At 40.8% G+C, this 27,869-nt stretch overlaps 1 protein-coding gene across 1 annotated transcript in view; it reads left to right on the forward strand.

The window, feature by feature from the left end:
* The window catches only part of GUCY1A2 (guanylate cyclase 1 soluble subunit alpha 2), a 196,122-nt gene that overhangs the window by 83,703 nt on the left and 84,550 nt on the right, over positions 1-27,869 (forward strand). The window contains exon 5 of the mRNA XM_055129965.1: positions 22,194-22,679. Within this exon, the coding sequence (XP_054985940.1) occupies positions 22,194-22,679 (486 nt within the window). The remainder of the gene's footprint in view (positions 1-22,193; positions 22,680-27,869) is intronic.

The raw sequence follows: 27,869 nt of genomic DNA on the forward strand, positions 1-27,869 counted from the left end.
GTGTCTACTGTTAGAACCACGAACTTCCTTTAAGGAGGAAGAAAGGGACTCTCTGTGTAAATTCTCAGTTATTATAGATTTAAGCACAGATTTCCCCCCCCCCCCGTTCTTAATGAGGAAGACGCTGCAAATATACTTAATACTTGTTTAGAAGTTTTTCACTTTTCACTCTCAGTTTGTCAGGATATTATTTTCCTACAGAAAATTGAACATAAACAATGATTTTTACTCAATTATACTTGTTATTTTGTTGTTGTTTTTGCTTTTTGGGTCACACCTGGAAATGCTCAGGGGTTACTCCTGGCTCTGCACTCAGGAATTACTCCTGGCGGTGCTCGGGGGACCATATGGGATGCTGGGGATCGAACTTAGCTCGGCCGCGTTCAAGGCAAATGCCTTACCCGCTGTACTATCGCTCTGACCCCAATTATATTTGCTTTAAAAAATGAAATAAAATCAAATTTTAGATAAACACAACTAAGAAAATAAAATGGAAAAGAGATGGGAAGTGGTGGAGCATGTGCCTTGCACAGGTGAGGCCCTGGGTTTGATCCCTGGCACCAACCGGCACCCCGAGCAGCCTCCAGTTTCACCCTGCTTGCCCCCAGCACTGCACTGAGTACAGAACCTTGATGCACGGACCGTGGCTGCAAGGACTCCCCCCACTACCTCCCCCCAGGCACTACTGGGGGAGCCACTATTAAAAGGTAAATTAAGGACCAGAGCAATAGTACAACAGGGAGGGCATCTGCCTTGCACGTGGCCGACCTGGGTTCGATTCCCAGCATCCCATATGGTCCCCTGAGCCCCTCCAGGAGTAATTCCTGAGTGCAGAGCCAGGAGTAACCCTGAGCATTGCCAGGTGTGACTCGAAAAGCAAAAAAATAAAATAAAATAAGAGTATTACCTAATTTATGCTGGGTTGTATGAAACTTGTCCTTGTAGCACTAATTCGTGTCACCTTCTCCCTATATTAGTAATCATTATTATTATTTGCCATGTAATTGTATTGTACTCTCAAAATACAGTTCCTTGAGAACAAGAGTCTCATAATTGCATTTTATTGTCATGTCTTTTGCATAATAGATATTTAGTAAACTTTCATGGATTCAATAATTACTTAAATCTATTGTAAATTTTATTAGCACTGTGTCCTTGCTTGCAGTTTATTTCTTTGCAGGGTAGAATAATATATGTATGAGCTTCAGCTGCACAAATACATAAATTAAGCATGGATGGCCAGCTCAAGTTAAGTATGAGACAATATTTATTACCCTCTGGTGGTTATAAATTGCTATCTTTTAGGAAAGTTAATATTCATACCAAAAAAATAGCAAATCTAAAACAAGCCTTAAATCAGACTGAAGTTGCTAATTCAGAGCAACCTTGGTTAGCAATTAAGTATTTGATAATTCAACTTTAAGAACGTTTACAACTACTGAAAGTTTACCTTTTATTTCAATTTGAATCATTAATTTTATGTAATATCAATAGGTCAAATTTTTATAGCAATAAACCACAGTCCCTAAATATGAAGACAAAAGGTCAGATATATAAAATATATATAAATAATTAATATTTTATATATACTATCAAAATATTTTAATGATATACAGGAAAAAAGTTGTTCATGATTGGGTTTCAGTCATATGATGTTCCAGTACTCAACTCTTCACTGGTGTATGTTTCCCACCACCAATGTCTGTAGTCTTCCATCCACCACCCCCTCAACTTGCCTCTATAGCAGACATTTCTCTCTCTCTCTCTCTCTCTCTCTCTCTCTCTCTCTCTCTCTCTCCCTTTCTCTGTCTCTGTCTGCCTGTCTTTCTTGCCTTTTTCCTTTTAGGCCCTGTGGTTTGCAGTACAGGTACTGAAAGATTATCATGTATATCCCTTTTATCTCCTTTCAGCACTCAGTTCTTTCCAAAGTGATCATTTCCTTCTATCCTTGTTACAGTGGTCCTTTCAGAGCTAATTTTAGTTTTGATTATTTTAGATTTCATAATCTCTTGCTACTTACATGTGATCATAGAATCCTCAGCTGTTGCTCTAATAAATCATATTAAAATCATTTATTTTGGCTGTATTTTGAGCCATACCTGGTGGCACTCAGGCTCGACCCCCACTTCTGTGGTCAGGAGTTGCTCTAGGGGTGCTCAGTTGACCGTATGTCCCTGGGGGTCGAACTCCCCTGTCTAGCACGTGCCCTGGCCTGTTGAGTATCTCCCTAGCCCAGACTGTTTGCAAGTAAGATGTCAATCAACAACTCTGAAGACAGGAATGAATGAATTCCAAGATTATTTGTATGAAAGCTGCCTATCTAATAAGAGGTGACTTGGGGTAACATTCATCGAACGTCTGGACTCAAGAAGGTGAGGGCATGTGGATATCGCTGGTTTGTAGATGTGAGACTAGACCAACACTGGTCTAATGAGAGCTCCCGCTGCACCAGCCTGCAAGGGGCGTCACCAGCAAGGATGAGTATGAATCCTGCCTTTAGCTTCTCCATGATGTGCCCATAGACAACTCTCGTGATTGACCATAATCTCAATGTTCTCCTTTGTAAACTGAAGATAATGGCTCCTATTTCACAGGGTTGTCAAGGGGATTCATTGGAGCACCTTGGAATAAGGCCTGGGCCAAACTAAGTATGTGATCATTGCTTCCAGACTGTACCTGGGTTTAGAGTCATGGCGTGAATGACACAGTCAGAGAGGCAGTAATGCAAGTGCAAAGGAGTTTTATTCCAGTTAACTGGGGTCAACTATCTCACCCACGAAGTGATCTCTTGATAACAACCCCGACCTCCAAGTGCAAGCAGTTTATATAGGTTCCAAGGTTGAGCAAGTGCTATGATAACAGTGACCAGCAATTAGTCAACATTTGATAATAATTACTCAGTTTTGGGTTGTTCCCCAAAATGGACATAGTGATAGTCAATTTCTGGTTGTTCCAAAAAAAAAAGGACATAGTGACGCTTCATGATCGGTCAGATGATCTATCAGTTCCTTACCAGAAATTGCAAGTTCAATTTCTGAGGAACAGAAGCTTAGGCCTAGTCAAAACTTAATGTTAGCTGTCACCTGTTATGGCTGCAGTCTGGCTTTAGGTCAGGCTTTCAGGTACCTAACAGTGGCAGTGTCAGAGTGCTTTGCAGCCGTACCTGCCATGGCTCCAACTTGACAGATGCATGTCATTCCAAGTTACCTCATGCTGCCTATTGTTCCCTGCCAAGTAAACTTGTTTATTTTTTCAGATAGCTTTTAGAAGGAAAATAAGTTCATTATCTTAATTCTTTACTAATACGCGAGCCTTTGGTAGAAATAGCACTGTCATCCTGTTCATCGATTTGCTTGAGCAGGTACCAATAACGTCTCCATTGTGAGACTTGTTGTTACTATTTTGGGCATATTGAATACACCACGGGTAGCTTGCCAGGCTCTGCAATAATTTCTATTATTGGTAGAAATAAGTTTTAAAAATTTATGTTTTAAGGAGAGGTTTCTTGTTTTCTTCAACTTAAACTGATAGTTGAGCATTTAGTCAAGGCTACAGATGGTGCAGGAGGAAAAATTATTTTCACGGTGATTGCCTTCAGGTTGGTTGGTGGTTGAAGCTTCACCCCAGCTTGACTAATGAGTGGTTCGGGGGGTGGGAGAACAGTGGCTGGCTTGATGGAGCATTATGTGTAAGCCGAGCGCAAACTCCATTCTTGCGGCTAGATAAACGAGTGCACGAATCCACTTAATCCTGCATTGGGACATATGGGAAGATGGTATAGTAGCCCATTTAGGTAATTATCTGTATAAGAAATAGGGCATTTTGGAAGTTATTTGGAGATTGGTTTTGTTTTCAAAACAGCGACAAATGCTATGGGGACTAGTCTGGACTGTTTGTTTTAAGTGAAAAGGGCCAGACAGCAGGTGGTTTTCCCAGAAAGACAATTCAATCGGCGAGTGGGGAAATTGGCAGCGTTCTGACGTCAGCTTTCTGAGATGTGGAAGAGAGGAGCGGGGTCTGCAGCAGACACATCCCGGGCGTTCTAACTGTCCTCACATGGATTTCATCACAGTACAGCCCAGAAACGGCATGCACGGTGGAGTCCAGTGGAATGACACTTTCTGGGTAAACAGAGCTTTCATGTCTATTATATCACGTAATCTTCGGAAAGCATAGGTAAAATGGATAATTTTACTTTTAAATTATAGGCATGGAAATGGGATAGCCAAAATTCTTACAGCTTCTTCTCATCAACATAAAGGAGAAAATTCAGGCCCTCTTTATTCTCTGGTGTTCTTTGTATTCAAAGAGCATGAGGTAGCAAAGCAGTGCTCCGGCCTCACTGCTGAATTCCACACTTTTCAGGAATTCATGCTAATACAATCTCTTGTGTGTGTGTGGAGTGGCACAATACTACAAAATTAGTTTGTAGTTGTTGCAAAATTCTGATGTCAACTATGAAAAAAACCACCGAGTCTCTCAGAGGGCTAATGTTATGTGAATCTTTAAAAATAAAGATAATGTAGCCTTCTCGATGGCATGCCATGTCTTCCTGCCTCTGACTTTGTCTCACTATTTCTTTTTTTTTCTATTATAATGCCTCATTGAGGCCCAACTATTAGTTCCTTTGTTGAAATCATCACCTGAATTTGGTAAACCTGTCACTGTCATCCCATTGCTCATTGATTTGCTCGAGTGGACAACAGTAACGTCCATTGTGAGACTTTTTACTGCTTATGGCATATCGGATACACCACGGGTAGCTTGCCAGGCTCGAATTTGGTAAATAGGGCAGTCAATTTCTCAATTCCAAATTGGGGCCTCCTTTTTCTTCGGCATATTGTAAAATGACCAGAAGTACAGCTGAGGTATTTGTTCTGAGATTTCTTTTCCCCTGGCCTCGTGTTCCCTTGGTCATAGCAGCGCCAGGGGTGTGGTGCTCAGTCCACACATGAAGCGTGGTACTTGCCAGGGCCACACATCTCCATGCTCGACTTGGGTCTTGGCTGGAAGTTGCAGGTCTTCCATGCTTTGCAGTGCTGGCACACATTATTGCTGGGTGTCACGCTCATTTAATTTTGGTGCTTCGTGGGGCTCCCTGCAAGGCACACCCTTGTCCTCCTAGAACTGCACCTTCTGTTGCTGCTGGGGGAAAACAGATGGCAGAGATTGCCAAGATGGTGCTTGGTGCATGTTTGCAGCAACAGGGATTAAAGTCAGGGCCTCAGGCATACACACCTGTAGCAACTGAGCCTAGGTCCTTGATCCAAGAGCCAGGTGGAGTGATGACCGAGGAGTGTCCACTTCTTTGCTTGTTTAAATATACCCACATAAATTTACCAGAATGGCTACTTTCTCTGCTGCAAGGATATCAGCCCAGACCATATGCTACTAACCAACCACTGGAACGCTACTTTTCCCAGAGTCTGCACCCATGCAATGGTGGTACACACCGGATGTCAGTTTGTCTAAGACCTGACAGAGTTAGCTGCACACATGAGCTCATCACTTAGTGTTTCTAGTTGGAGACGCCAGTTTCTATGCCAAGAGGGATGCGTTGAATATTAATCCGTGTGCATAGCTTTTATCCATCATCAAAATATGTTTAAATGTTTTAAAGCTTAAGAATGTTTTTCTACTTTCACAAGGCTCATTATTTCACAGAAAGCTTTTATCCAGGAAGAGAAGTGATCTCTAAAAAACCTTTTCCTTTTCAAGACTGACTTCCTAGAATTCCAGATAGTTAAAAAAAAATCATTTTTTTCACAGCAAAAATAAAACACTAGCTAGAGATGTTATAAAAGTTATGACATAACAGTAATCTAAGATCATATTTCCTATAAATAATCATATACTTTAGGAGTTTTCTCACAGGAGGCTCTGGGCTGGCAGCACACTTTTTTTCACTAATGATGATTTTTCTTATTTGAGTGTGCTTTTGTCAAGACCAGTGTACAACGGCATAAACAGTTACACAAACATCGTCAGTATTTTTAAATCCTATCTGGCTTGCAGCCAAAACTGTTACTTAAGTGAAGGTCTTTTTCTCAGCTCCTCTGGGAATCCTGTCAGGGGCCTTTGTGTGGTATTTGCAGTGCACGCCCCCAAGCGATGGTGTTCCAAATGGGTTTTGACACTGCAGTATAACACATGGGTATCGGAGACCATGGAAAGACATAGGTTGATCACACACAATGAAATGTTGCTTGAATGAATAAATGAATGATACATGAGTATGATGTTCGTGTTCTCGGCGCCACTTCTCTGAAGGGAATCTTACTCATGTAATATTATCTGCACACGTTTCTCAGAACTCGATTGTTTCGTATCCACAGTCTGCACAGGCCAAGTGTGCGCTGCGTGCTTGCTGTTTGGGCTCACATGTATGCCCTCATATAGTGGCCTTTGACCTTGAGACATGTATTCTGATCTTTCCTCTGCTTAATCCTCAAACTAACTTCAGGCGAGAGGCAAAAGGAAACATTTCCAGATTTCTTAGCAGCCTCTCCTTCGTTTCTGTTATGACTACGAGAACTCCGTGATGCTTTCCGCCCATTTCTGAGTGTCTGCATAATAAATAGCACAGGGTCTGTGAATTTGAATGTTTTTAATTAGTTTAAGTAATCAGCATCCAAGCCCTCCCCTATTCGGTGGTGATTTCCTGTACTTATTGCAGTGGCTGCTGTTCTGGTAAATTAGATTAGTGTTGACCTTCATGGAGACAGAGTTAAAAGAGATTGCTGAAAGTCAGTAATTTTCTAGAACCATTTATCATATTCTTGCCTGTCCACTTAATAACTTGGTGGCGTTTCTCATTTTCGGGAGTGTTTATTTCCCTTAGTGTCTTTCAAAATGTGTTATTTATTGTTTTGCCTATCCTTCCTTAACCTCTTCTCCCGTGATAACCAGGCAAAATTGCTGGAAGAGAAGAAACCACAGTCTATTTATACATCTTTCAGACATTTCTGGGGTTCTTTCTCCTAAAGACTCAAATTTTAGTTAACAGTTCATCTTTCTTTGTGCCTCATAAATTCACCAAAGGCATCTAGAACAAAAACTCCTTTTGCATAGCCTCAGGACTCAGATCCAGACTCAAAATCCTTTTGCATAGTCCTCCATAGGACTAGATGATCCCTCTTTCTGTTTGGTATACGGGGCTCTCTTAGTTGTATTTGTTTCATCTTCTATTGCAGTTATATATGTGCAGCCTTATTTACGATTGAATAATAAGAATATTAATAGTGACTGCTATGATTAAACATTTCCTTCGGGACAGACACTTGGCCTGAAAGATCTAATTTCCTAGTCACCCTGTGGTGAAGGTAATATGACCATTTATCTCATCTATGCATATGTATAGAATTATATGTGTTTATATCTCTATGTCTATTTTTTTTGGCTGATGGCTAAACTATTTATGAGTGATGTGTTTTTGTTTGGGATCACATCTGGTGGTGCTCAAGGGCTTACTCCTGGCTCTGCACTCAGTGATCCCTTCTAGCAGGGCTTGGAGCACCAAATGTGGTGTTGGAGATGAAACGTAGGTTGACCACGTGCAGTCCTACCCAGTATGCTCTCTCTCTCTCTCTCTGGTCCCGATGGTTTTATTTATTTATTTATTTAGAAGATTGTTTATTTCCATAAAGAAAAGTCTAGCAAATTATTCTGGCAAGTAATATTGCATTTCATTTTTCTCCTTGACAACTTTTTCTGTCATCTAATGCTCTTACATATTTGTTTGAAACCAGTCAATTTCTCATTCTTTGCGACTTAATTTTTATTACTCAAGTACCTGAAGCATTTAAAAAATCCAATCTTGAAGTTTAATAGCCTTTTCTGTGATTCATTTCTACCCAGAGATTGGATTTTCGCCTATTTCATTTCACAGAAAGTTTCCTCTACTTTGTCTCTGAGTAGTTTTATTATTTAGTTGTCTATTTCAGGAAAGTACAATTTATATGCTAACTATCACTGTATCACTGTCATCCCGTTCCTCATTGATTTGCTCGAGAGGGCACCAGTAATGTCTCATTGTGAGACTTGTTGTTACTATTTTTGGCATATCGAATATGCCATGGGTAGCTTGCCAGGCTCTGCCTTGCAGGTGAGATACTCTCGGTAGCTTGCGGGACTCTCCAAGAGGGATGGAGGAATCAACCCAGGTCGGCCGTGTGCAAGGCAAACGCCCTACCCGCTGTGCTATTGCTCCAGCCCATGCTAACTAGGTATTAGTATAAAGTTCACAGAGTAAGAATAGTTTTATGTATAGATTTCTAGGTAATCATTGTTGAAGAGGTAAGAGGTTAAAATATCCAGAATTCCACACAAAATGCTTTCCCTGTACATCACTTGAACATAGATCAAACATTAAATAATCAGACTGACGTTCCACACTTTGCCACCAACATTTTATTTCAAAAAAATTTGAGCCCCTTGAAAGTTGTAAACCAGTACAATTAATTTTTAATGCATAAATCCACAGATTACCGACACTCATTAATAGAAACAAAATTCCACCATTTTGTCCCTCAAATACATTTACCACCGATCTCCCGAGAACAAGATTAATTTATACAGTCAAGCCTTGAAGTTTGACTTTGGAAATATATTGCCTAAAATATAACTTTTAGGGGCTGGAGAGATAGCACAGCGGGTAGGGCGTTTGCCTTGCACGCGGCCGACCCGGGTTCAAATCCCAGCATCCCATATGGTCCCCTGAGCACGGCCAGGGGTAATTCCTGAGTGCAGAGCCAGGAGTAACCCCTGTGCATCGCCAGGTGCGACCCAAAAAGCAAAAAAAAAATTAAAAATAAAAAAAAATTAAAAAAATATAACTTTTATTCAAATTTCTCTGACTTAAAAATGTTGATTCTAGTTTATCCTGTATAGAATCCAGTAGGGCACTATACATTGCATTTAGTTTAAATAGCTAGTTACTTCATCCTGCACAGTTTCTCATTGTTGTTTTTATGATAGTATGTTTTCACGAGTTAGATCATCTGAATTTTTCTGATTTTTCTAACAGATTAAACGTTTATGGCAAGAATACTGGTTAGTTACTGCAGTTATAGTATAGCAGAAGGCACTTAATAATAAGGTTGTCCCATAATTCCTAATATTAAACTTAGATCACTTGGTTAAGGTGTTGACTTCTAGATCATTCCATTGAAAAGGTAGTTCTCACTGATATTTGCCAGGTTATCAGCCTGACAGGGTTGACACTTATGATACTATCTGTATCTATTCCAAGTGCCTTTCAATGCATCAATACAGAATCCTTGCTGGGATCTGTTATTATCTTTGGTGAGTTTCTGATCCACCCCCCTGGTCTTCTTAAGTTATCACTGTCTTCATTATGAGAATCTAACTACCCCAAGTATCTGGGGCCTCTGTTAGTCAATATTACAATGGAATATCTTTAATACAAAAAAGAAAAGAATTCATGTCAGTGGAATACCAGGAACATGGCTAACGTGGATTTTCACTAGGACTTCTCAGGTGGGTAATGTGGCTCTGTGGGGGCACTGCCTTGATGGGGTCAGTAGCCCCCAGGGCAGTTGGAGGGTGCTGTCTTTGCTTAGCTTAAAGAAGGTGGATTTCGAGAGGGCACAAGTAATCGTGGAATCGTGGAAACCTCTGATCTGTGCCCACCTGCTCTTCATCTTCTTCCACCGGGAGGGAAATTCAACCAGAGCATGAAGATCCCTAAGGGAAACAAAAACAGCCATGTAACATGTTTTTCTCCAGTAAAAGCCTTGGATTTGTTTCTCTTCAAGGAAAAAAATATCAAAAGAAATTCCCAATTACCAAAATTAAAGCTGTTCCAAAAGATAAGGAGCCAGCAGTATCCTAAGCCTCTGAAGTTGATTTATTGTAAATAAAATGAGTATTTTTAGAAAATATCTTTCTCAATAATATTGAGGGGGATTTTTTTGGTTGTTTTTTTGCTCTTAAGTGAGGAAGGGACATTGCACTTATGTTACACTAGCTGACTGCTCTCCAATTTGCCCAGTTGGAGTGGACACTGGACATTGATGTTCTAGTCTTACCAGGTAATTTTAATGTGCATCCAGGAATGAGAACCTCCAGGAGAAGGAATATATGCATCTTTAAAGAGGAGTGGAGTTTTGACAGGTGAGAATTGAGGGTTTGCCCCCCAGAAAAGAAAAATACTGGACAAAGATTAAACTCCAGATGGCAGGATTCTCTGGCCTTTTCTCCATTCAGAGCCCGCCTTCCTCTCATGTTTATATGAAAGGGGACTTGAAATGATGTGATAAAGTTCATCTCTTCACAAGAATCAAAGGAGACATCTGCCCATGGTTTTGTTATTTCGAAATGAGTAAGATGCTATTCTCGATCATATCTGCAGCTTATCTGCAGGACAAGCCCCTCCACTGCAATCCTCTTAGACCCATTTTTATGTGGAAATTATACCCTTTTGCTGGGGAGTAAGATTTTAAACAAAAAGTAGTTGATCAAAAACATATAGCAGTGATACTTGGAAATGACAAAACTTGCTTCTTACGTTTCTGCTTTAACCACAGGCTTGGAAAATAAACTTCAAGTCTGAAGATAATGGTTATGTCACACAAGAAGCATAAAGTAAATATTTTAATGGAATAGTAAGAGTGGCAAACCCGCAGGTGAAAAGCATAAAACCAACTACAACAGACCTTCAGATCAGAGCAAGTGTTCAGCTATATATATGTACTATCGCTGTATCATTGCATCACTGTCATCCTATTGTTCATCAATTTGCTCGAGCAGATACCAGTAACATCTCCATTTGTCCTAGCCCTAAGACTTTAGCAGCCTCTCTTTACTCATCCTTCACAACGGTGCCACATTGGAGGCTCTTCATAATTGTTACTGTTTGGGGCATATCTAATACGCCACAGGAGCTTGCCAGGCTCTGCCATATACTCTCGGTAGCTTGCCTGGTTCTCTAAGAGGGAGAACTGGACAATAAGAGGTCGAGAGGCCCAGAGCTTCGTTTTATAGTCTCTGGATCTTGGCCGTTGATGGGGTTATATCAACAGCCGTTTGATGGGGGCAGTTTGTGGGTGTGACTGTCTAGCTACTGGGAAAAGGGGAATCTGGGTGGAGAAGGCCCAATCCCAATCTGAGCAGACTTGGAGATCTCAGCCCCGGGTCCTGCACACCTGGGTTCCTCTGCTGGTTCCTTCATGCGTAAGGCTTGTCCAAGCATGTGGAGAGTGGCCTTGAGCATGGCTATGGCTGGATTCCAGAGGTCTTCGGTTTCCAGGGCTCTGCTCAGGGTGGGGAGGGAAACTCAACCTGCCCCCCTCCGAGGGGCCCCAGTGAAGACAGCCAGGCATGGAGGCAGGAGACTCTGCTATCAATATGTATGATATGTACTATTAATAATCAATTTGAGGAAGAATATAAGTAAAAACTAAGTCCAACTGTTAAATTTGTTCATAAGGATTTTCTGTTTTATATATGTTCCTAACATAAGTATTATATATACTATAGACTTGAGAAGTTTTTTGTTTCTGTTCAAAATAGCACAAGTTATGGACAAGTTGAATATTGGTCCGTTTAGGCTTCTGAAGTCAAAGGAGAAAAGATTATGTCTACAAAATAAAGAGAAAAAAAGCTGCTCAAATTTGGGGGGTGGGGGAAAAAAGCTGCTCAAATTTGAAACAGAAATAAATATTCTTTTAAACTTTTTCTCATTTGAAAATACCACCCAGGAGCTTTTTTTGTAAGATAGTCTCTCAAAGGGAACCCCAACAGGGGTGTGCAGCTGTGACCTTGTGACCCTCAGTCCCCCGGAAGCTTCCAGTACCCTGACACAGGTCTCATGTAAAAACAAATGACCCATGTACAAACAAGTAAGTTTTTATTGCACTATTCGAAGTCATCAGACATCCAGAAGCAGAGAAATGAAGAAAAGAATAAACAGTCAGAGGCAGTAATGTGGTAAGAATTACTGGCTGGGACCATCAAGAGACCTGGGTTCAGTTGTGACTGGGTCAATAACTGGCTTAATACTTTTGGGACAATACTTTCACCTGGGCTATTTCTTGCAAAGTGAACATTAGACTAATAGTGTGGTAGTTTATAAATGGTTAAAGACATAGAATGGCTACCACCTTGAGTGAAATCTTACTAGTAGCCATGCATTGTAAGTAGATGAAAGGTTCAGATGGTCATTGGCGAGTGCTGCCCTGCCACCCACTGAGAGGGAAGGTTGAGGCATTAACAGTGAGGGCCTTGATGCTCAGTGTGGTCCGGAACTAGCAATGTTGGTAGAGCAGCAGCGCAGAGCTGCTGATGTTAGAAGTGGGGATCCTCTCGGAAATCAAAGTCCTGATATGTCTCAAAGTGGTTTCCAGTGAAGCAGAAACGCTCTGCTTTAGATTTGTGAGATTCCAACTGAAAAATGATGACTGGACTAGGTCACTCCTGGCGATTGGTGGCATTAATTTGGTCTCTGACATGCTACAAGAAGAAGGCAAGTGAGCAAGAACAAGAACTAGAGGCAGCGATGGCATCTTTTAGGGTTTCACAATCTAGAATGTTCACAGACTGTCTGTTGCTTTGAGCCAATAGTGTTATGTAAGACATGGGGCTTCAAAGAGGCCTTTATGTATCAGTCTCAGATCTGGATGGCAGGCCCAGCAGAGATCATTAGAGAGAGTTTTCAATAGAGGGGACCATTTAGAGAGTTGGGGACAGCATCACAAAGGATGGTGAAGCACCCTGCAGTTAATAGTAGGGCGGGGAGAACTACTAACCTTTATCTCAATGTAACCAGGAAAAGGTGGTCCCTTGGGACAGTTACCTGTGGCATGGGCCTGTGACAGGAGCTCCTGATGTGGTTGAAAGAATGCAGTCACTGCCACTCCATAAGAATGGAGGGTACCAGGAGAATAAAGAAGTCTAGTTTTCTCTTCTTCACTACTCTAATCTCTTCCCAGTGACCATCATTAGTCAAATGCAATTAGAATCTAGACTATAGTGGAACCACTTGATGACTTGATGGGATCCATACCAGTCATGCTTCTGGAGCTGAATATGGAAAGTTGGAAAGTGATTTTGGAGAGCAAATGCAGAATGTCCAACATATGCATATATGTGTATATATATAATCTGCCTTTATGTATATAAATATAATAATAAGGAATTAAAATTTTAATATACTTTTTTGCATATGCACGTATGAAATTACATACTAAATATTTAACATCAAGGTTTTCTTTTCTTTTGCAACAAATGGTGTCGGTAAGAATTTACTTCTGGCTCTGTGCTCAGAAATCACTCCTGGAGAGCTTGGGGCAATTGGGGGAACCATATGGGGTGCTGGGGAATGAATCCAGGTCAGCTGTGTGCATGAAAAGTGCCTTATCCACTAAACTATTTCTCTAGTAGAATGATTTTTTGACTTGCTTGCACAAACTTACTGTGTTTTTATGGATTCAGTGGTTCATTTTTAAATTGTTTTAAGGCAGTTGCTATTCAAATCACGAGGACAGAGAAATTTGTCTTACCTTGCCAAATACAGAGCAAAATATATACACTTGCTAATGCATAGTTTATGATGGGTCAGACCATGGGTCTACAAATATATAATTATGAGCGTCTACACAACACTGATACAAAGTGCAGCTTAGTTCCTGAGATTTCAGATACTAGGCTCTAGGTCCCAAAGTAACTTTTAAGAAAATCTTGCTTCGTAGATCTTAGAGGCCGGTTGAGAGATGAGATGTGGGAAGATACTAGCTGGGCTGTGTGGAGCCCTCCCGGAGAGGCTCCTCGAAGGCCCTCTGTTTCTCAAGAGAGGATGTTTCCCACAGGCAGTCACGTGGACAGAACATCTCCTCAGGACAGATTGATTGCACAGTGCCATGGCAGGATGAGAGAAGAGCACATTTCTGCCTGTGAATAAAATATCATTAGAGAATCTGTGCTGAGACATAGTGGTTTGTTTTTGGCAGGAGCATAATGTGAGGGAGGATGCAAAGTATGGAATAAGAGTTTCTCTACAATGGTGTGGGTTGGTGCCCTGACTGCATGCTCTGTAGAAGGCATAGCTGACAGATGTAAGTCTCGGGGAAAAGTGGTCCAGCTCTTGTCACTGCAATAGAGCAGTGAAAAAAAAATCTGGAATACTTTTAAAACATACCATATATGTAACTGTGACCCACAGGTCATGACAGTACTTATTTAGATTAATATCTATTTTGTTAACTTTTGTTTCTATTTTTTTTCAAATCTAGACTACCTTTCTGGGCTGATTTTTCTGTTTTTTTTCCCATTACATTAAAAATTTGGGGTGTGTTAGTTTATTGGTCACAAATGATTGGTCTGTGTTTATCTCAGTAGGGTTTTTGAAATATCACTGAATGCATCATTCTAGGATGACAGTCTTCAAGCCATTGAAAGTCTGATTTCATTACCTCTGGCTTCTATCATTTCTCTTTTCAGTCTGTCATTTGAAGATGTTTGCGGGGGCTCTTAGGGGCTGCTAGGGAGTAAACCCAGGACTCTGAGTGTACCGGGCATGCTCGCCAGCCCCTTAGCTGTGAGCCCAGCTTCTGAAGATGCTCTTTCATCTCTGGCCATGCTCCAAATCTTTCTCAGAGTTGGTATTCTACAGATTCACTGATAGACTGTCAAATTTTAGATTTCTTCTTTTTGTTTCCTGGTTGATGCAAGATACTGTGTTTTCATATTTTCTGTTTGTTCAGAAAGATACAGTTATCACTAAGTCAAATACTATCTTTGCTCCATTTTCACTAGTCTCTTCATCAGATATTTTCATTAAACTTATTCTTCTATATCACTTCCCTTATTTTCCATCTTTTATCTCTGTGTGGCATCTTGCATTGTTTTCATATCTAGCTCCTATCTGCAGTTTTAGCTATTTTTTAACTCATTTTACCTTTCGTTATAAATATCCCTAGTCAGTTCTGATTAACTCTCATCTTAGTATTTGTGTGTGTGTGTGTTTGTGTTTGTGTGTGTGTGATTTCACTCTTTATTTCAACTGTGCCTGCATATTTTGTGTGATGAATCTGAGAATCAGGACTTGGTGGTCTAAATCTATTGTTTTTGCTTTTTTCTACCTACTCTCATTTGTGGTTAGTTTACTTGTAAGATTTGTGATTGCTGATAACTCTCTACTCACTATTATTTGATTCTAAAGAAAATCTTGGCACCTGACCTAACCGCCCCAAATTGTCTCTTTTTCCTGGGGGATGCTGTAGAACCTTTGGCCTGTTTCAAGGTCTTGGGTTCAGTTCTGTTTCCTGCCTTGCTGCTGCCGTAAAGTTCAGTCTGTGAACCTTGGCGCCAACACGCCTCTCCCCTTGTTGCTTCTGCCCGCTCACGTTTGCATGTGAAGCTCACGGTTGAGCTTTTAACTCAGGATTTCAGCATCTGTTATTGCCTAGGCTTCTTGGAGTTGCTCTTCCTTCACATATTGGAGGTCAAACAGTGATATAAAAATCTTTTTATGCAAGATCCACATTGTTATGCTGCTCCGAGGGCTCTTTTGAAGCCTCTAAATTGGCCTCTTGCGGGAAGCGGAATGCTTTGGAAGGCGAGGTGTATGTACTGTGTAGAGCAGCAGCCTGGGAAATTAGTTAGTTTAGTTTGATTTGTATTCAGAAACTAGAGTGGAATGTTTTAGAGCAAATAAACTAGCTTTGGCATCACTCTGTCCAGTGTAGCAGGCTCTACTGATTCTGACTGCTTTGTGGGGTTTTTGGATATTGTCTAAAATAGTCATACAAAGTCCCTGTATATCTGAAGATGTAACTGAGGCACTAGAAAGCTACAACTGTGTAGCTCTCTTTAAAATCCGTAATTTCTTTTTCTTAATATTTTTCACATGGTCCAAAGGAAAGGGAAGAGAGAATTTGGCCCACTTATAATTAAAAAACCTGAAGGAAGACAGAATATAATAATTCTCTCATGAGTTAATCATCTTTATCCATTTATGCCTGATTGCTTTCATATAGGCTCATTCAATTATTCCACTACTATTTTTGCAATGCTTACACTGTACATATAGCATCCTACTGGTAAAATTCACACAAAGGAACAACTAGAAACCTCCACCATTATGATTCTCATATCTCATTAACAAGATAGATATACACAGGGAAAGGAAGTAAAAGAAGCACTATGCTATAAGGTGAGTCATGGGTAGAAAAATTAGGAAATGATGTGTGGGTGACAGTGTTGGGTGGTGGATGTTGGGAGGTACCCAGGAGCCTCACCCTCAAATCTTGGCAGTCTGGGGGACTGTCACGTCACAGCAGGATCTGTCCCAGACTGAGCAAGGTGAACACTCTGGATGGGAAAGACAGGAATGGGTTGAATGTGTCCTCAAAAAGAAAAAAAAAGAAACACCAAAACTAGGTCCCAAGCCCTCAGAATACGATTCTCTTTGGAATTAGCATCTTCCATACATAGGGAGAAATCCTGTGAAGATTACAGCTACCAGGAGTGAAGACAGTTTCACAGGCTAGAAGACAAAGACCTGCAGAAGTAGCATTGTGTCTGCCAGCACCCTCTCTTTGGACTTCTAGCTTCTAGAATTTGAGAATATAAATATCTGTTGCTTGAAACGGTGGTTTTCATTTTTTTTACAGCTACTGACTGGCGCTGGTCACTGAGCCAACAGTTGAAAAACACTGGCTTAAATCATTCCGTTTTCGGGGCCTTTTAGTGTTTCTGTAGTGCGAATACAGAAATAATTAATTGTAATTAAAATTTAGTTTATAAGATAACAATGGATGGCGAGCTTAGGGTTTTAAAACTTTTTAGTGTACTGTAATACAAGCAGTTTTTATTTAGAATTATAAATACTTATTGTATCCTAGAGCCCAGGATCAGTGCTTTTTACATATTTACCAGTATGTGTTGGAGATGGGGAACGTGACGTTTGGTCAATACCTTCTGTTCCAGTCAGGGTGGATAATGCCGACTGATCTGTAGATCCCAGCCTGGAGTTATTTCTTGCTCCCATGGAAGGGCTGAGCTACAGTAGGCTTCTTTCCTGAGCAGCACTGCTTCAGGAGAGCCTTGGGGACCCAGACTCCCCCTCTTTTAAGTGATGATGAGCTGCCTTCAAGGTTAGAAAGGAGAGAGTGGGGAGACTCAGAGAGTCACATGGGCTGGGAAATTTAGTGCTTGTTAAGTAAAAAATGGATAAAGAATATGAAAGCAAAACAAGCTTTCCATGCTCAGAAATTTGCACAACAGAATGCCAAAACATTTGCCAATGTATTTCTTTCAACTGTAAAGCATGTTTTCTTTAAATATTATATGATTCCTGCTGTGACTTAAAAATGAAAGTCAAATCAAGTCATGGAACAGCAAATCAACTTTGTCGTATTGGTTTACCAGCTTATCTATCAAAACAGAATTCAAGTCATTTTCAAATGAATTTCTGAGATATAAAAAAATAGCAGTGAAATGTAATCCAAAGGCTTTTGCAAATAAAACAAGCACAGGAGAATAAACTGTCTGCAGAGTCACAGTTTTTGGCTTTTTAAAAAATGATCTCAATAGTCTATGTATTTTATTTGTCATTCTACAAAGGCGACTTTTAAATCTATAGAATAAGTAACGGCATCATTATCCTCAGATGTGACTGTTCTACTAGTTGCATTGTTTCTACTTATACTATTAAATTTTCTGTTCAGGGAGAATATAGAGGTGTTTTGCTTGTGTTTCTGCCTATTTAAAATCCTTTGCATAGTTCTGGAAGTTCTTAGATGTTAAGTAACATATGAATAGTTGTAAAGCAGAAGAATATATGAATCCTCTAAATTTCTTTCACATTGTATTTAATGCATGGGGGAGGGGGGAGGGGGACTCCCAAGCTGTGCTCACGGTGTCCAATGACCACTTAGGAGATACTGTACCCACCATGTGTGACAGTCCAGTGCTAGACCATTTCGAGGGTGTAGGGCTGCTTTGGTCTCGAAGTGCTCAGGGGCTGCCAGAACTACACTTGGTGGTGCTCAGGGACTGTGCAGTGCTGGGGATTGAACCAACCCCTCTTGCCTGCAGAGCTATGCCCCTCAGTGCTGAGCGCTCCCTAGCTCATAATTTTTTAATTGCTTCTTTTAAAATGTCTAAGGATTCTTCTCAAAAACTGCAGATATTTGGTTGATATTTAATCACTTTGTCACTGCCATCCCATTGCTCATAAATTTGCTCGAGCGGGCACCAGTCTCCAAGTGAGACTTGTTGTTACTGTTTTTTTGGCATATCACATACACCATGGGTAGCTTGCCAGGCTCTGCCATGCGGGCGAGATACTCTCGGTAGCTTGCCGGCTTTCTGAGAGGTTCAGAGGAATCGAACCCAGGTCGGCCGCATGCAAGGCAAATGCCCTACCTGCTGTGCTATTGCTCCAGCCCCTGGTGTGAAATCATTTTTCCTATAGATGCCATTTCATTGGGTAACTACATTCTAAGAATTAATGCATAAAATGACAAAGATAAGAAGGAAAATTATAAATATTTTTCATATTAACTGAAAATTCATTTCATACAACAGAATTCCCTACAGATTTATAAAAAAATCTGTTTGCATCAAATAAACATTTTTTTTATTGCTATGCAGTATTCTACACTTGATTTAACCATCTGTCCTACTTAAATGCATCTGGGTTTATGTCCTTTTGTGTGTTACAGGCCTTAAAACTTATTGATTACCAGTTTTTATTTCATGGAATCAGAGCACATATTCTGTATAATATCAACTTTTAAAATTCTGGTTTATATGTGGCTGTGTGTGTCCCAAGACATGGTCTGTTTCATACTTTGCTATAAACATTTCTGAAAAAAAAATACCCCTACATGCAGTTGGGTTCCTCATTCTGTCAGTGTCTGTTGGGTCCTGAGTGTTGAGTTAATTGTTCCAATTTCTGTTAGTTTCTTGGGGCTTCTGTAACTGATCGTCACAAATTAGGTTGTATAGAACAGCACTGGGGTTCAACATCTGAAATCAAACTTTGTGTCAAGCTGTCTCTCAGATCTGGGGAGACTGTCTCTGGACTCTTTGTTCTGGGGTTATTTGCCTGTGTTGGTGCTTTTGTGCTGATCCATCAGTCTGATCCATCTCTACATTTTTTTTCTCTCTCATACATACATGTCCCTCCTCTTCTCTCTCTCTCTCAGTAAATTTTCTGTAATTTTTATTTGAAGTCACTGTCATCTCGTTGCTCATCGATTTGCTCGAGCGGGCACCAGTAACATCTCCCTGTGAGACTTGTTGTTACTGTTTTTGGCATATAAAATATCCCACAGGTAGCTATTTAATCAACTCATGAAAAGGATGCGATGGTGTTTGCATCCATATTTCTGTTCTTTATTTTTTCCTCATTTCCTGATTCTTCTGTTTTATTTCCATTTGAAGATCACAGCCACTATTTCAGTATATTAGGTAGAAGACTTTTCTTTTTTCACTCTATCTGAAATTGAGTATTGTTTTCCTTCATTGTAGATAGTTAAGTTCCTCCAGATACAGAATTCAGATTAATGCTTATTTTTATTATATGGTTCTTTAACAAATGTTCTACTTTCTTCTGGTTCCATCATTTCAGATGAGAAATCAGTTACCATCAGAAGTAGCATACTCTACTAATTTGGATCATCTCTCTTTGCCTTAATAGCACTACTGCCTCCACTCCATAAATAACAGAAGCTTTGAAAGGATAAATGGTCTCACAATTAAAAGCCAGAAGAACTGGAAGTGAAATCCAGTTCTGATTTATTCCAAGTTTTCTTTCCTAACACATCATGTTACATTGCTACACCAATGATCTTAGAAGATATCCATCTCTAAGAGTGTGTGGGTTAGTTCATGTTTAGGATATATATAAGACTATAGTGAGTAGCATTAGGTTGTAGGAGTATATACTTAACTTTCCATTAACTTTTATTATAAGGGTAACTATTTTAATAGCAATATAAATATATAAAAATAGAAATAACACAAGTCCTTTAACAACATCTGACTATGGACTCTGAGAACATGAATGTCTAACCCTTCAGTGCAGACTAAAATAGTGCCCTTCATTAGGCTTACCATTTTTGAATTCTGATTTATAGGTAGCTTATTTTTATGGCTTATATTATTTGATTAAAATTATGTAGGAGTTAATAAAAATTCCTTTATATTTTATGTAGCTATCTACAAAATCTTTTCATCCATATAAAATTTGCATTTCTATCATATTTTTTTCACATGGTTAAATTAATAAATGAGGACCAGGGTGAATCTCTGAATTAATAATTATGATGAAACAAAGACAATTTAAGATAGTGATTTGCTATTTTCTTAAAATTATGGCATAAATTTTCCAATTGAATTTATCCACCTAATAAGTGCCGAAAATTCACTGGCAAAAAATGCATGAAAGGAAGCTATTTACTATTTATATTGTAGCTTCTTTTATCACTTTTTCTGTAGTGTAGGAGGTAACCAATTATTTTTTCCCACTTGGGCACTGCTGATTCAGAGATTCAAAAAAAAATAAAAATCAACAGTTGCCACGCAGAAATCAGAAAACATTTGTGTTTCGTTATCTTTTTCTTTCAGATAGGAATATATAATCATCAATTTGACCTTCTTGTATGTTAAGAACATTTATTGCAGCAAATAGTGTATTACTTTACATATACACATGTGGTAACTCCATAAAGAGTTACACAGAGTCCATTAATGATGGGAAATGTGGGGCTTGACTCCTAGGAAGAGAAGGGAGATTAAAAAAAAAAGGAAGAATCACAAATAGAATTGAGGATGTAGTGGAAGGCTTGAGGGAGATGGGCCAGGAGAGGGGACAGCCAGTGAGAGAAGGTTCAGGGCAGTTCGATTCAAATAACCAAGGGTGCAAGGGAGAAGCCAACAAAGAAGGAAATCCGAGGGGAGAGACAGGGAAGACCATTCTGGGCCTGTGAGCGAAGTGCCTGTAATTTTAAGTTTTAAGAAGAATCGAACATGCAGAATTATTTTTTTTTCAATTACGTGTCTTCCTCCCTGCACCTACGTTTCCCAGAAGCAGGAAGCACGTGTCCCTCCTGCCACCTGTCTTTAGAAGCACAGTAGAGTGGACATGATGGCCCTCGAGTGGTGCCCCTGGCACCCACACAGCCTCCTCCTCTGCCCAGCCCCGTGCTGTAGCCAGCTGGTGGCCGTGGCCTTCACCTCCTTTCCTCCTGGCATTCACTCCCTCCCGCCAAGGGTTTTTCCAGGCACCAGCTAACTCTGACACTCAGCATTAAACAGTTCCCCAAATTCTGCAGTGTCTAGGAAGAAAGAATTTAAACTGGGTCTGGGAGACACTATAGCAGTTAGGACACATGAATAGTACATCCTTGGGGGTCCCCAGCGCCAGGGGAGTATCCTGGGTAGCCCCTCACTGCAGCATTGAGCCGCAGCCTCTCCTCAGGTCTGTTGGCCAAGAATCATCATTGGGCCCCCTGGATCTCTGGAGTACCAGTAGGGAGCCCCCAAATACATTACAGCTTCGTACTCACCGATGGAATTTGTTTAGTGTTATGCTGATTTGCGAGTTTACTTATAGCTTCTGTTGAACTTGGTAGGAATATTTTCTACCAAGTCATGCTGGATTATTTTCATTTTTACTTCATTTTTTATTATTTACTTTTTATTATTAATTTATTAAGATTAAGACTAGTAGTCAGTGCAAAGATAACTATGTTTTCAAAAGACTACAGCTGGTTTTAAAAGACCTTACGAGAGGCCAAATCACTTTTGACACATTTTAATCTCCTAGACTTATTTCTGGGTTTCACCTTCATGGCAGTTAAGTGTAGTCACTTGACCAATGAGCTCATCCTCGTCTATGTTATTAATCAGTTTGAAAGTGTATGAACTGGCTCATGAGCCAGTTTTAGAATGTGCCTGAGTTTAATTTAATTTTGAATAAAACATTTTTTTTTCAGTTTTCATTGTTCTCACTGTCCATTCATCATTATCTTCAGAGAGCAGACAATATGTTTCTGTTTAAGACTATTAAGTTTCATACAAGATGCAAATCATCTGCATTTTCCTGTCTGTGGAGTGTCATATAACCTGTAAATACTTTCTTCCTTCCCTTCCTGGGGCTCCACGTTCACTTGAGAGTCTACTGTGTGACGAGCCCTCATCACACTCCCATGTTCATTTTCCAGGTGATGGAAGTCAAGGGACAGATGATCCATGTCCCGGAATCGGATTGCATCCTCTTCCTGGGCTCTCCGTGTGTGGACAAGTTGGATGAACTCATGGGGCGAGGGCTGCATCTCTCGGACATCCCTATCCATGACGCCACTCGAGACGTCATTCTGGTGGGTGAGCAGGCCAAGGCCCAGGACGGCCTGAAGAAGAGGATGGACAAGCTCAAGGCCACTCTGGAAAGAACACACCAAGCCCTGGAAGAAGAGAAGAAGAAAACGGTGGACCTCCTCTACTCCATTTTCCCCGGCGACGTAGCCCAGCAGCTGTGGCAGGGTCAGCAAGTCCAGGCCAGAAAGTTTGATGACGTCACCATGCTGTTTTCGGACATCGTGGGCTTCACGGCCATCTGTGCCCAGTGCACTCCCATGCAGGTGATCAGCATGCTCAATGAGCTCTACACCCGCTTCGACCACCAGTGTGGCTTCCTGGATATTTACAAGGTAACGGCTTTCGTTCTTTTCAGTACTGAAGTGTCCTCTTGTTTCAATGACAAGAGTACATCTTAACCCTTATACGAAGGGATAAGATCTTTATTATAAACTATGAATATTACAACTGCTCAGCTCAATGGGAAAAAAAGGGAATCTTGCAGCTTGCTGCAACTTGGATGGAACTGGAGGAAATTGTTGTGAGTGAAGTGAGGCAGAGAGGAGAAGATAATTCCAGAAAGGTCTCCCTCTTGTGTGTAGCATCACAAAGCAAGATGCTGGGAAACAATCTCTGAGATATAGTCAATAGCTCTGTGATCTGAGGGGTCTGTGGAAGGGAGGAGAAGGGGATGTGGGGTAATGGTGGAGGATGGTTGGCATTCTGGGTGGAACATTGTAAGTACAAAACTGTAGAACTGTAGCATGGTCATCCCGTTGTTTATCCATGTGCTCAAGTGGGCACCAGTAACGTCTCCATTGTGAGACTTGTTGTTACTGTTTTTGGCATATCGAATATGCCACAGGTAGCTTGCCAGATTCTGCTGTGTGGGTGGGATACTCTCGGTAGCTTGCCAGGGTCTCCGAGAGGGACGGAGGAATCGAACCCAGGTCAGCCGAGTGCAAGGCAAACACCCTACCCACTGTGCTGTTCACTCCAGTCCACAAAACTGTAGTGTTGGTAATACTGAAAAGTTTTTTAAAAATAGGTAAAATAAATATATTAGAGATGTTTCTACTTTAGAATAAACTGTTATTGAGCTGATTTGTACTACTGACATAGGGAAACAGATCATGGCGTTACTAAGGAGAAGTGCTATAGAACTAGTCTTATATTCCCATTATTATTAAGAGTAGGCATTTTAAATCTTGACAACTTTTAGCTATGTAGTCTTAGAAAATTTCCAATATAAATAAAGGAAATTTATTTCTGATAAAATTTTGTTGATGTTTCAGGATTATAGATTTGCCTAGATAATAGGTTTATATATGAGTTCAGTTTTGAGCGGCATGTCCTAGAGAAGCTGAAAGTCAGGCAGTCTTTGGCTTAAAAATCTGGTTTAAGGGGCTGGAGGGATAGCACAGAGAGTAGGGTGTTTGTCTTGCATGCGGCCGACCCGGGTTCGATTCCCAATATCCCATATGGTCCCCCAGCACCGCCAGGAGTAATTCCTGAGTGTAGAGCCAGGAGTAACCCCTGTGCATTGCTGGGTGTGACCCGAAAAGCAAAAAAAAAAAAATCTGGTTTAAGATTCCCAGGCTTTGTGTAGATATACAGTATAAATGTAAATATTATAAAAATATGCAAGTAAAAAATTTTATGTTGAGAACTATAAGGAACATGTTAAAATTGTTTAAGTCACAGATCGTTTAATCAGATACTGAAGGTTAGCCAGTATTTTGTGCTACTTTTTGTCAGTTGACATGTTGATGCTGGTATCCTCATAAGAGGGTGTCCATGGGGGTTTTATAAGTTAAAACTTGAGATAGTCCCCCACAGAGATGCTAGATTAGTTTTACCTGATGTTGAAAACAAATAGCATATATTTGCACACTGTTGGCATAAATGCGATTTGAAAAATTGCTAGATCCACTGCTTTCATCTGAAAGTCTGAATACCATTGGCAACTCATAGTAATTTTATAAACTTGAAATTTCCATAGCTCAATGCTAATAAAAAGATCTGGGAAGTCATTAAATAACTTAAGATTAATTTAACTTAATTATTCATAATTTACATAAGTAGATTGTTTTGCTCTACTCTCCAGTTAACTATTGATTCTGTTCGTTATCACGCTTTAACTAACTGTCGTGTGATGTGTGATGGGGGAGGCCTGCAGTCCTAAGAATAAATGCCGCCTGCAGAAGTAAACAGTGATAAATAGCATGAGAAAAGGCTCGCATGTGAGGTTTATATTTGAGTTCAGTTTGAGCAGCGTGGCCTAGGGAAACAGAGTCAGGCAATAGTTTGGGTTTAATAATCGGGATTAAGACTCACTGGGTTATGCACAGATTAGCAATCACAGACTAAATCAGAAGCATTGTCAAACTTGAATCTGCATCTTTAACTCCGTGATTGGAGCCGAAAGCAGACGTTTCTCACATCACATTACAGGGCTACAAGAAGTCTGTGCTACAGGATTTTATTTTTAACATTAGACACATTAGACACATTATTTTTTTTTTAACATTTAACATTAGAAACATTAGGCACAGCTGGTAGGATGTTTGCCTTGCAGGCGGCCAACCAGGGTTCAATTCCTCCGATCCTCTTGGAGAGCCCAGCAAGCTACTGAGAGTATCCCGCCTGCACAGCAGAGCCTGGCAAGCTACCCGTGGTATATTCTATATGCCAAAAACAGTAACAAGTCTCACTATGGAGATGTTCCTGGTGCCCGCTTGAGCAAATCAGGATGACAGTGCTGCAGTGCTGCTCCACAGGCTGGCTCTTCTGAACCTTCAGCTGGTCTCTCCGAAACTGAGCATCCACAGAATCTCTCCAGCATGAATTGCATTTTGCAGTAAAACGTGCCCTTTTTTACTGTTTCATGTTAATGATTTTCTCTATCTTGTTTTATATTTTTAAGGAAATCGGGTGCTTAGAGTATTCACGGAGCTTTTATAAATATGTATTTATCATATCTACTCCGTTTCCTCGCACTAAATGCCAGTCCCATATAGTGAACTATGAGATTTGTTCCTTTCACCCAACATTTACATCATTGAAAAAAACAACAACCTTGGGCCATCCCCCCAAAAGGCTTACTCCTGGCTCTGTGCTCAGAGATCACTCCTGGCTAGATTTAGGATCTCAGGGATGGAACCTGGGTTGGGCACGTGCAAGTTTAGCATTCAACCCACTGCTAGTGCTCCAGCCTCATCCAAGGTTGACATCATCTCTGAAGACCCGTACCCACAATTTTGAAATAGAAAGTGTGACATATTTATAATAGTTTTTAGAGTAGTTTCCATCACCATGAGTGTCATTTACTCTTGGGGGAGTAGGGTGGGAAATGAAGTAATAGTTGATTCTCATAAGTCCAGAAAGTGACTTCTGTGGTGGAAATCACCCATTCACTTCTGCATTCAACATGCTTGGATCTCTCAGTGACATGGCATGACGCCTATAAAAACCCACAGAATGTTATGGAAATTAGGATGTATTTTTAGCCCCGTTTTTTTTCAAGAGTGGAAAAAAAACTAATTGATATGCTTTAGAAGGTAAGATGAAAGTCACAGATAAACATGCTCTTTCGTTATCTTTTCTACTTGGGGGATTATACTGTCAGTTTCAAAATGCGCAAAGAATTTTCTTAACAAGGGTTTGCCTCATTTATATATTTGCCACTGGCAAGCATTTGGGCTGGAGATAAGCTAGAAATTAGGGCAAGAGTGAGCCCCTCTGAGTGCTCCCCTGGCCACACTCAGCTGGAGTGAGGCTTGCTCTCTGTCTGAAGTTTATTCTGCATTTCTGACTTTTCTACCTCCACACACTGACTTAACCCCTTTCTCTGCTTCCCTCTTACCATCTGCAAAAAGACGAACAACTGATTTTACCTACCTTGTGGATATGTGTTGCAGACTTTTATAAGCATAAAAAAATGTTTGAACGCCTGGTTCATGGTAGCAAATGTTGGCTGTCCTCTCACATGTGTAGGTGTTTTACACGTATGTGCTTGCTGGTGTTTGTACATAAACATTGTGTACCTGCTGCTTAATGGACATAGGTAAAATGCCTCTTTGCTTGGGGTTGTTATTTCAGGCTATTAGAGTTACACCGGAGCTAGAGAAACACTGTGAAGGAAAATTAAGGAAGAGGTAAAATTTGGGGCAAGAGAGGTGCTTGAAGTGCATCATTTCCCCTTGACCAGTTCCTCAGGGGGACCTCATTCCTGAAGATGCTCATTATCTGTTGTAAGGGGTCATTGTTTTTGTCTGAAGACTCTAAGTTACAATGTGGAACTTAGGAAGACAGCAGTGTTTTTCAAAGAGCTATTTTCTTGTGCAGTGTCTGTGACTAACATGGGAACAAAACCTAAAACGCATATTTTAAAATTATTTTCTGTGGCATCCTTGAATGATTTTTCTTCTGTATTTAGAAAACATTGGGTGCCGTGGCAAATTCTGAAGACAAGGTTAAAATAATTTGAATTGTCAAGCAGAACTAAAAATGGATGAAGTGTCTTACTGAATTTATCAAACAAAATATTTGGGGGTTGTTGTTTTTTATCCCTATTGATCTTCAATTTTCTCATGAGGGATGGTAGCTATGAGGTTTTTATTATTATTATTATTTTTATAATACCAAGTGTTATGTTTGTGTGCTTCCAAAATTCACCTTTGAAACTCTAGCCCCTTGGTGGTGATATTGGAGGTGTGGCCTTTGAAGGGTAATTAGCATTGAACGAGACTCCAGAGGAGAGCCCAGGATGACACACATGTCATCATCCAGGCACCCTGATGTACCATGTTAGTCACTAGAAACCTTCAGGCCCAGACTGTTGTGGGGCCCCTCCCGTGTCCACCAGTGTCTGCGCTGTCCTCTCTCCTGTCTGTGAGCAATGGCACGAGCATCCCTGAGAAGGTTCCAGTTTCTCTTTGGGGAGGAGGTGGCCATTCGCTACTAGGAGAGGATCCGTCCCTGAGGAGTTGGCATTCGCCTGCATGCTGCATGTCCTTCCTGGCACACAGTGAGGAGCAAACCCTCTCTGAGAGGGGCGAGTGGGCACAGACTCAGATTTCAACTGTGTGCCAGCCCCTCATGCCCAGCTCAAGGCCCTGCCTACCCTCCTAGAGCCCCCCAAGGCTCTCCTCTCCCAGCACCTCTCTGGGCACCTCAGTTCTCTGAGCCTCGCTTATTCGTTTCTGCCTTCACCTTTTTTTCTTTAAATTCCACCTATGAATGGCCCTTGTCTTTCTCCCACCGGCTTTTTTCTCTTGGCATTATCCCCATAAGCTCCACTTGTGTTGTCACCAAGGGTGGGGGGGGTCGTCATTTCCAGCTGGCCGTGTTCCACTGTGTCCGTTCGCCACATCTCGCCCCCTCACCCCCTCCTGGGCACTCAGGTCAGTGCTTCTCCAGTGTGGCCTCTGTGACTAGTGATGCCATGAATGCAAGGGCACGCATATCTTTTCATACGTGTGGGCCTGCTCTTTGGTGGATTGAGTTTGGTGGGTCATATGGTGCTTCCTTTGAGGCATCAA

This window comes from Sorex araneus, chromosome 3 (assembly GCF_027595985.1).
Source record: "Sorex araneus isolate mSorAra2 chromosome 3, mSorAra2.pri, whole genome shotgun sequence".
Lineage (NCBI taxonomy): Eukaryota > Metazoa > Chordata > Mammalia > Eulipotyphla > Soricidae > Sorex > Sorex araneus.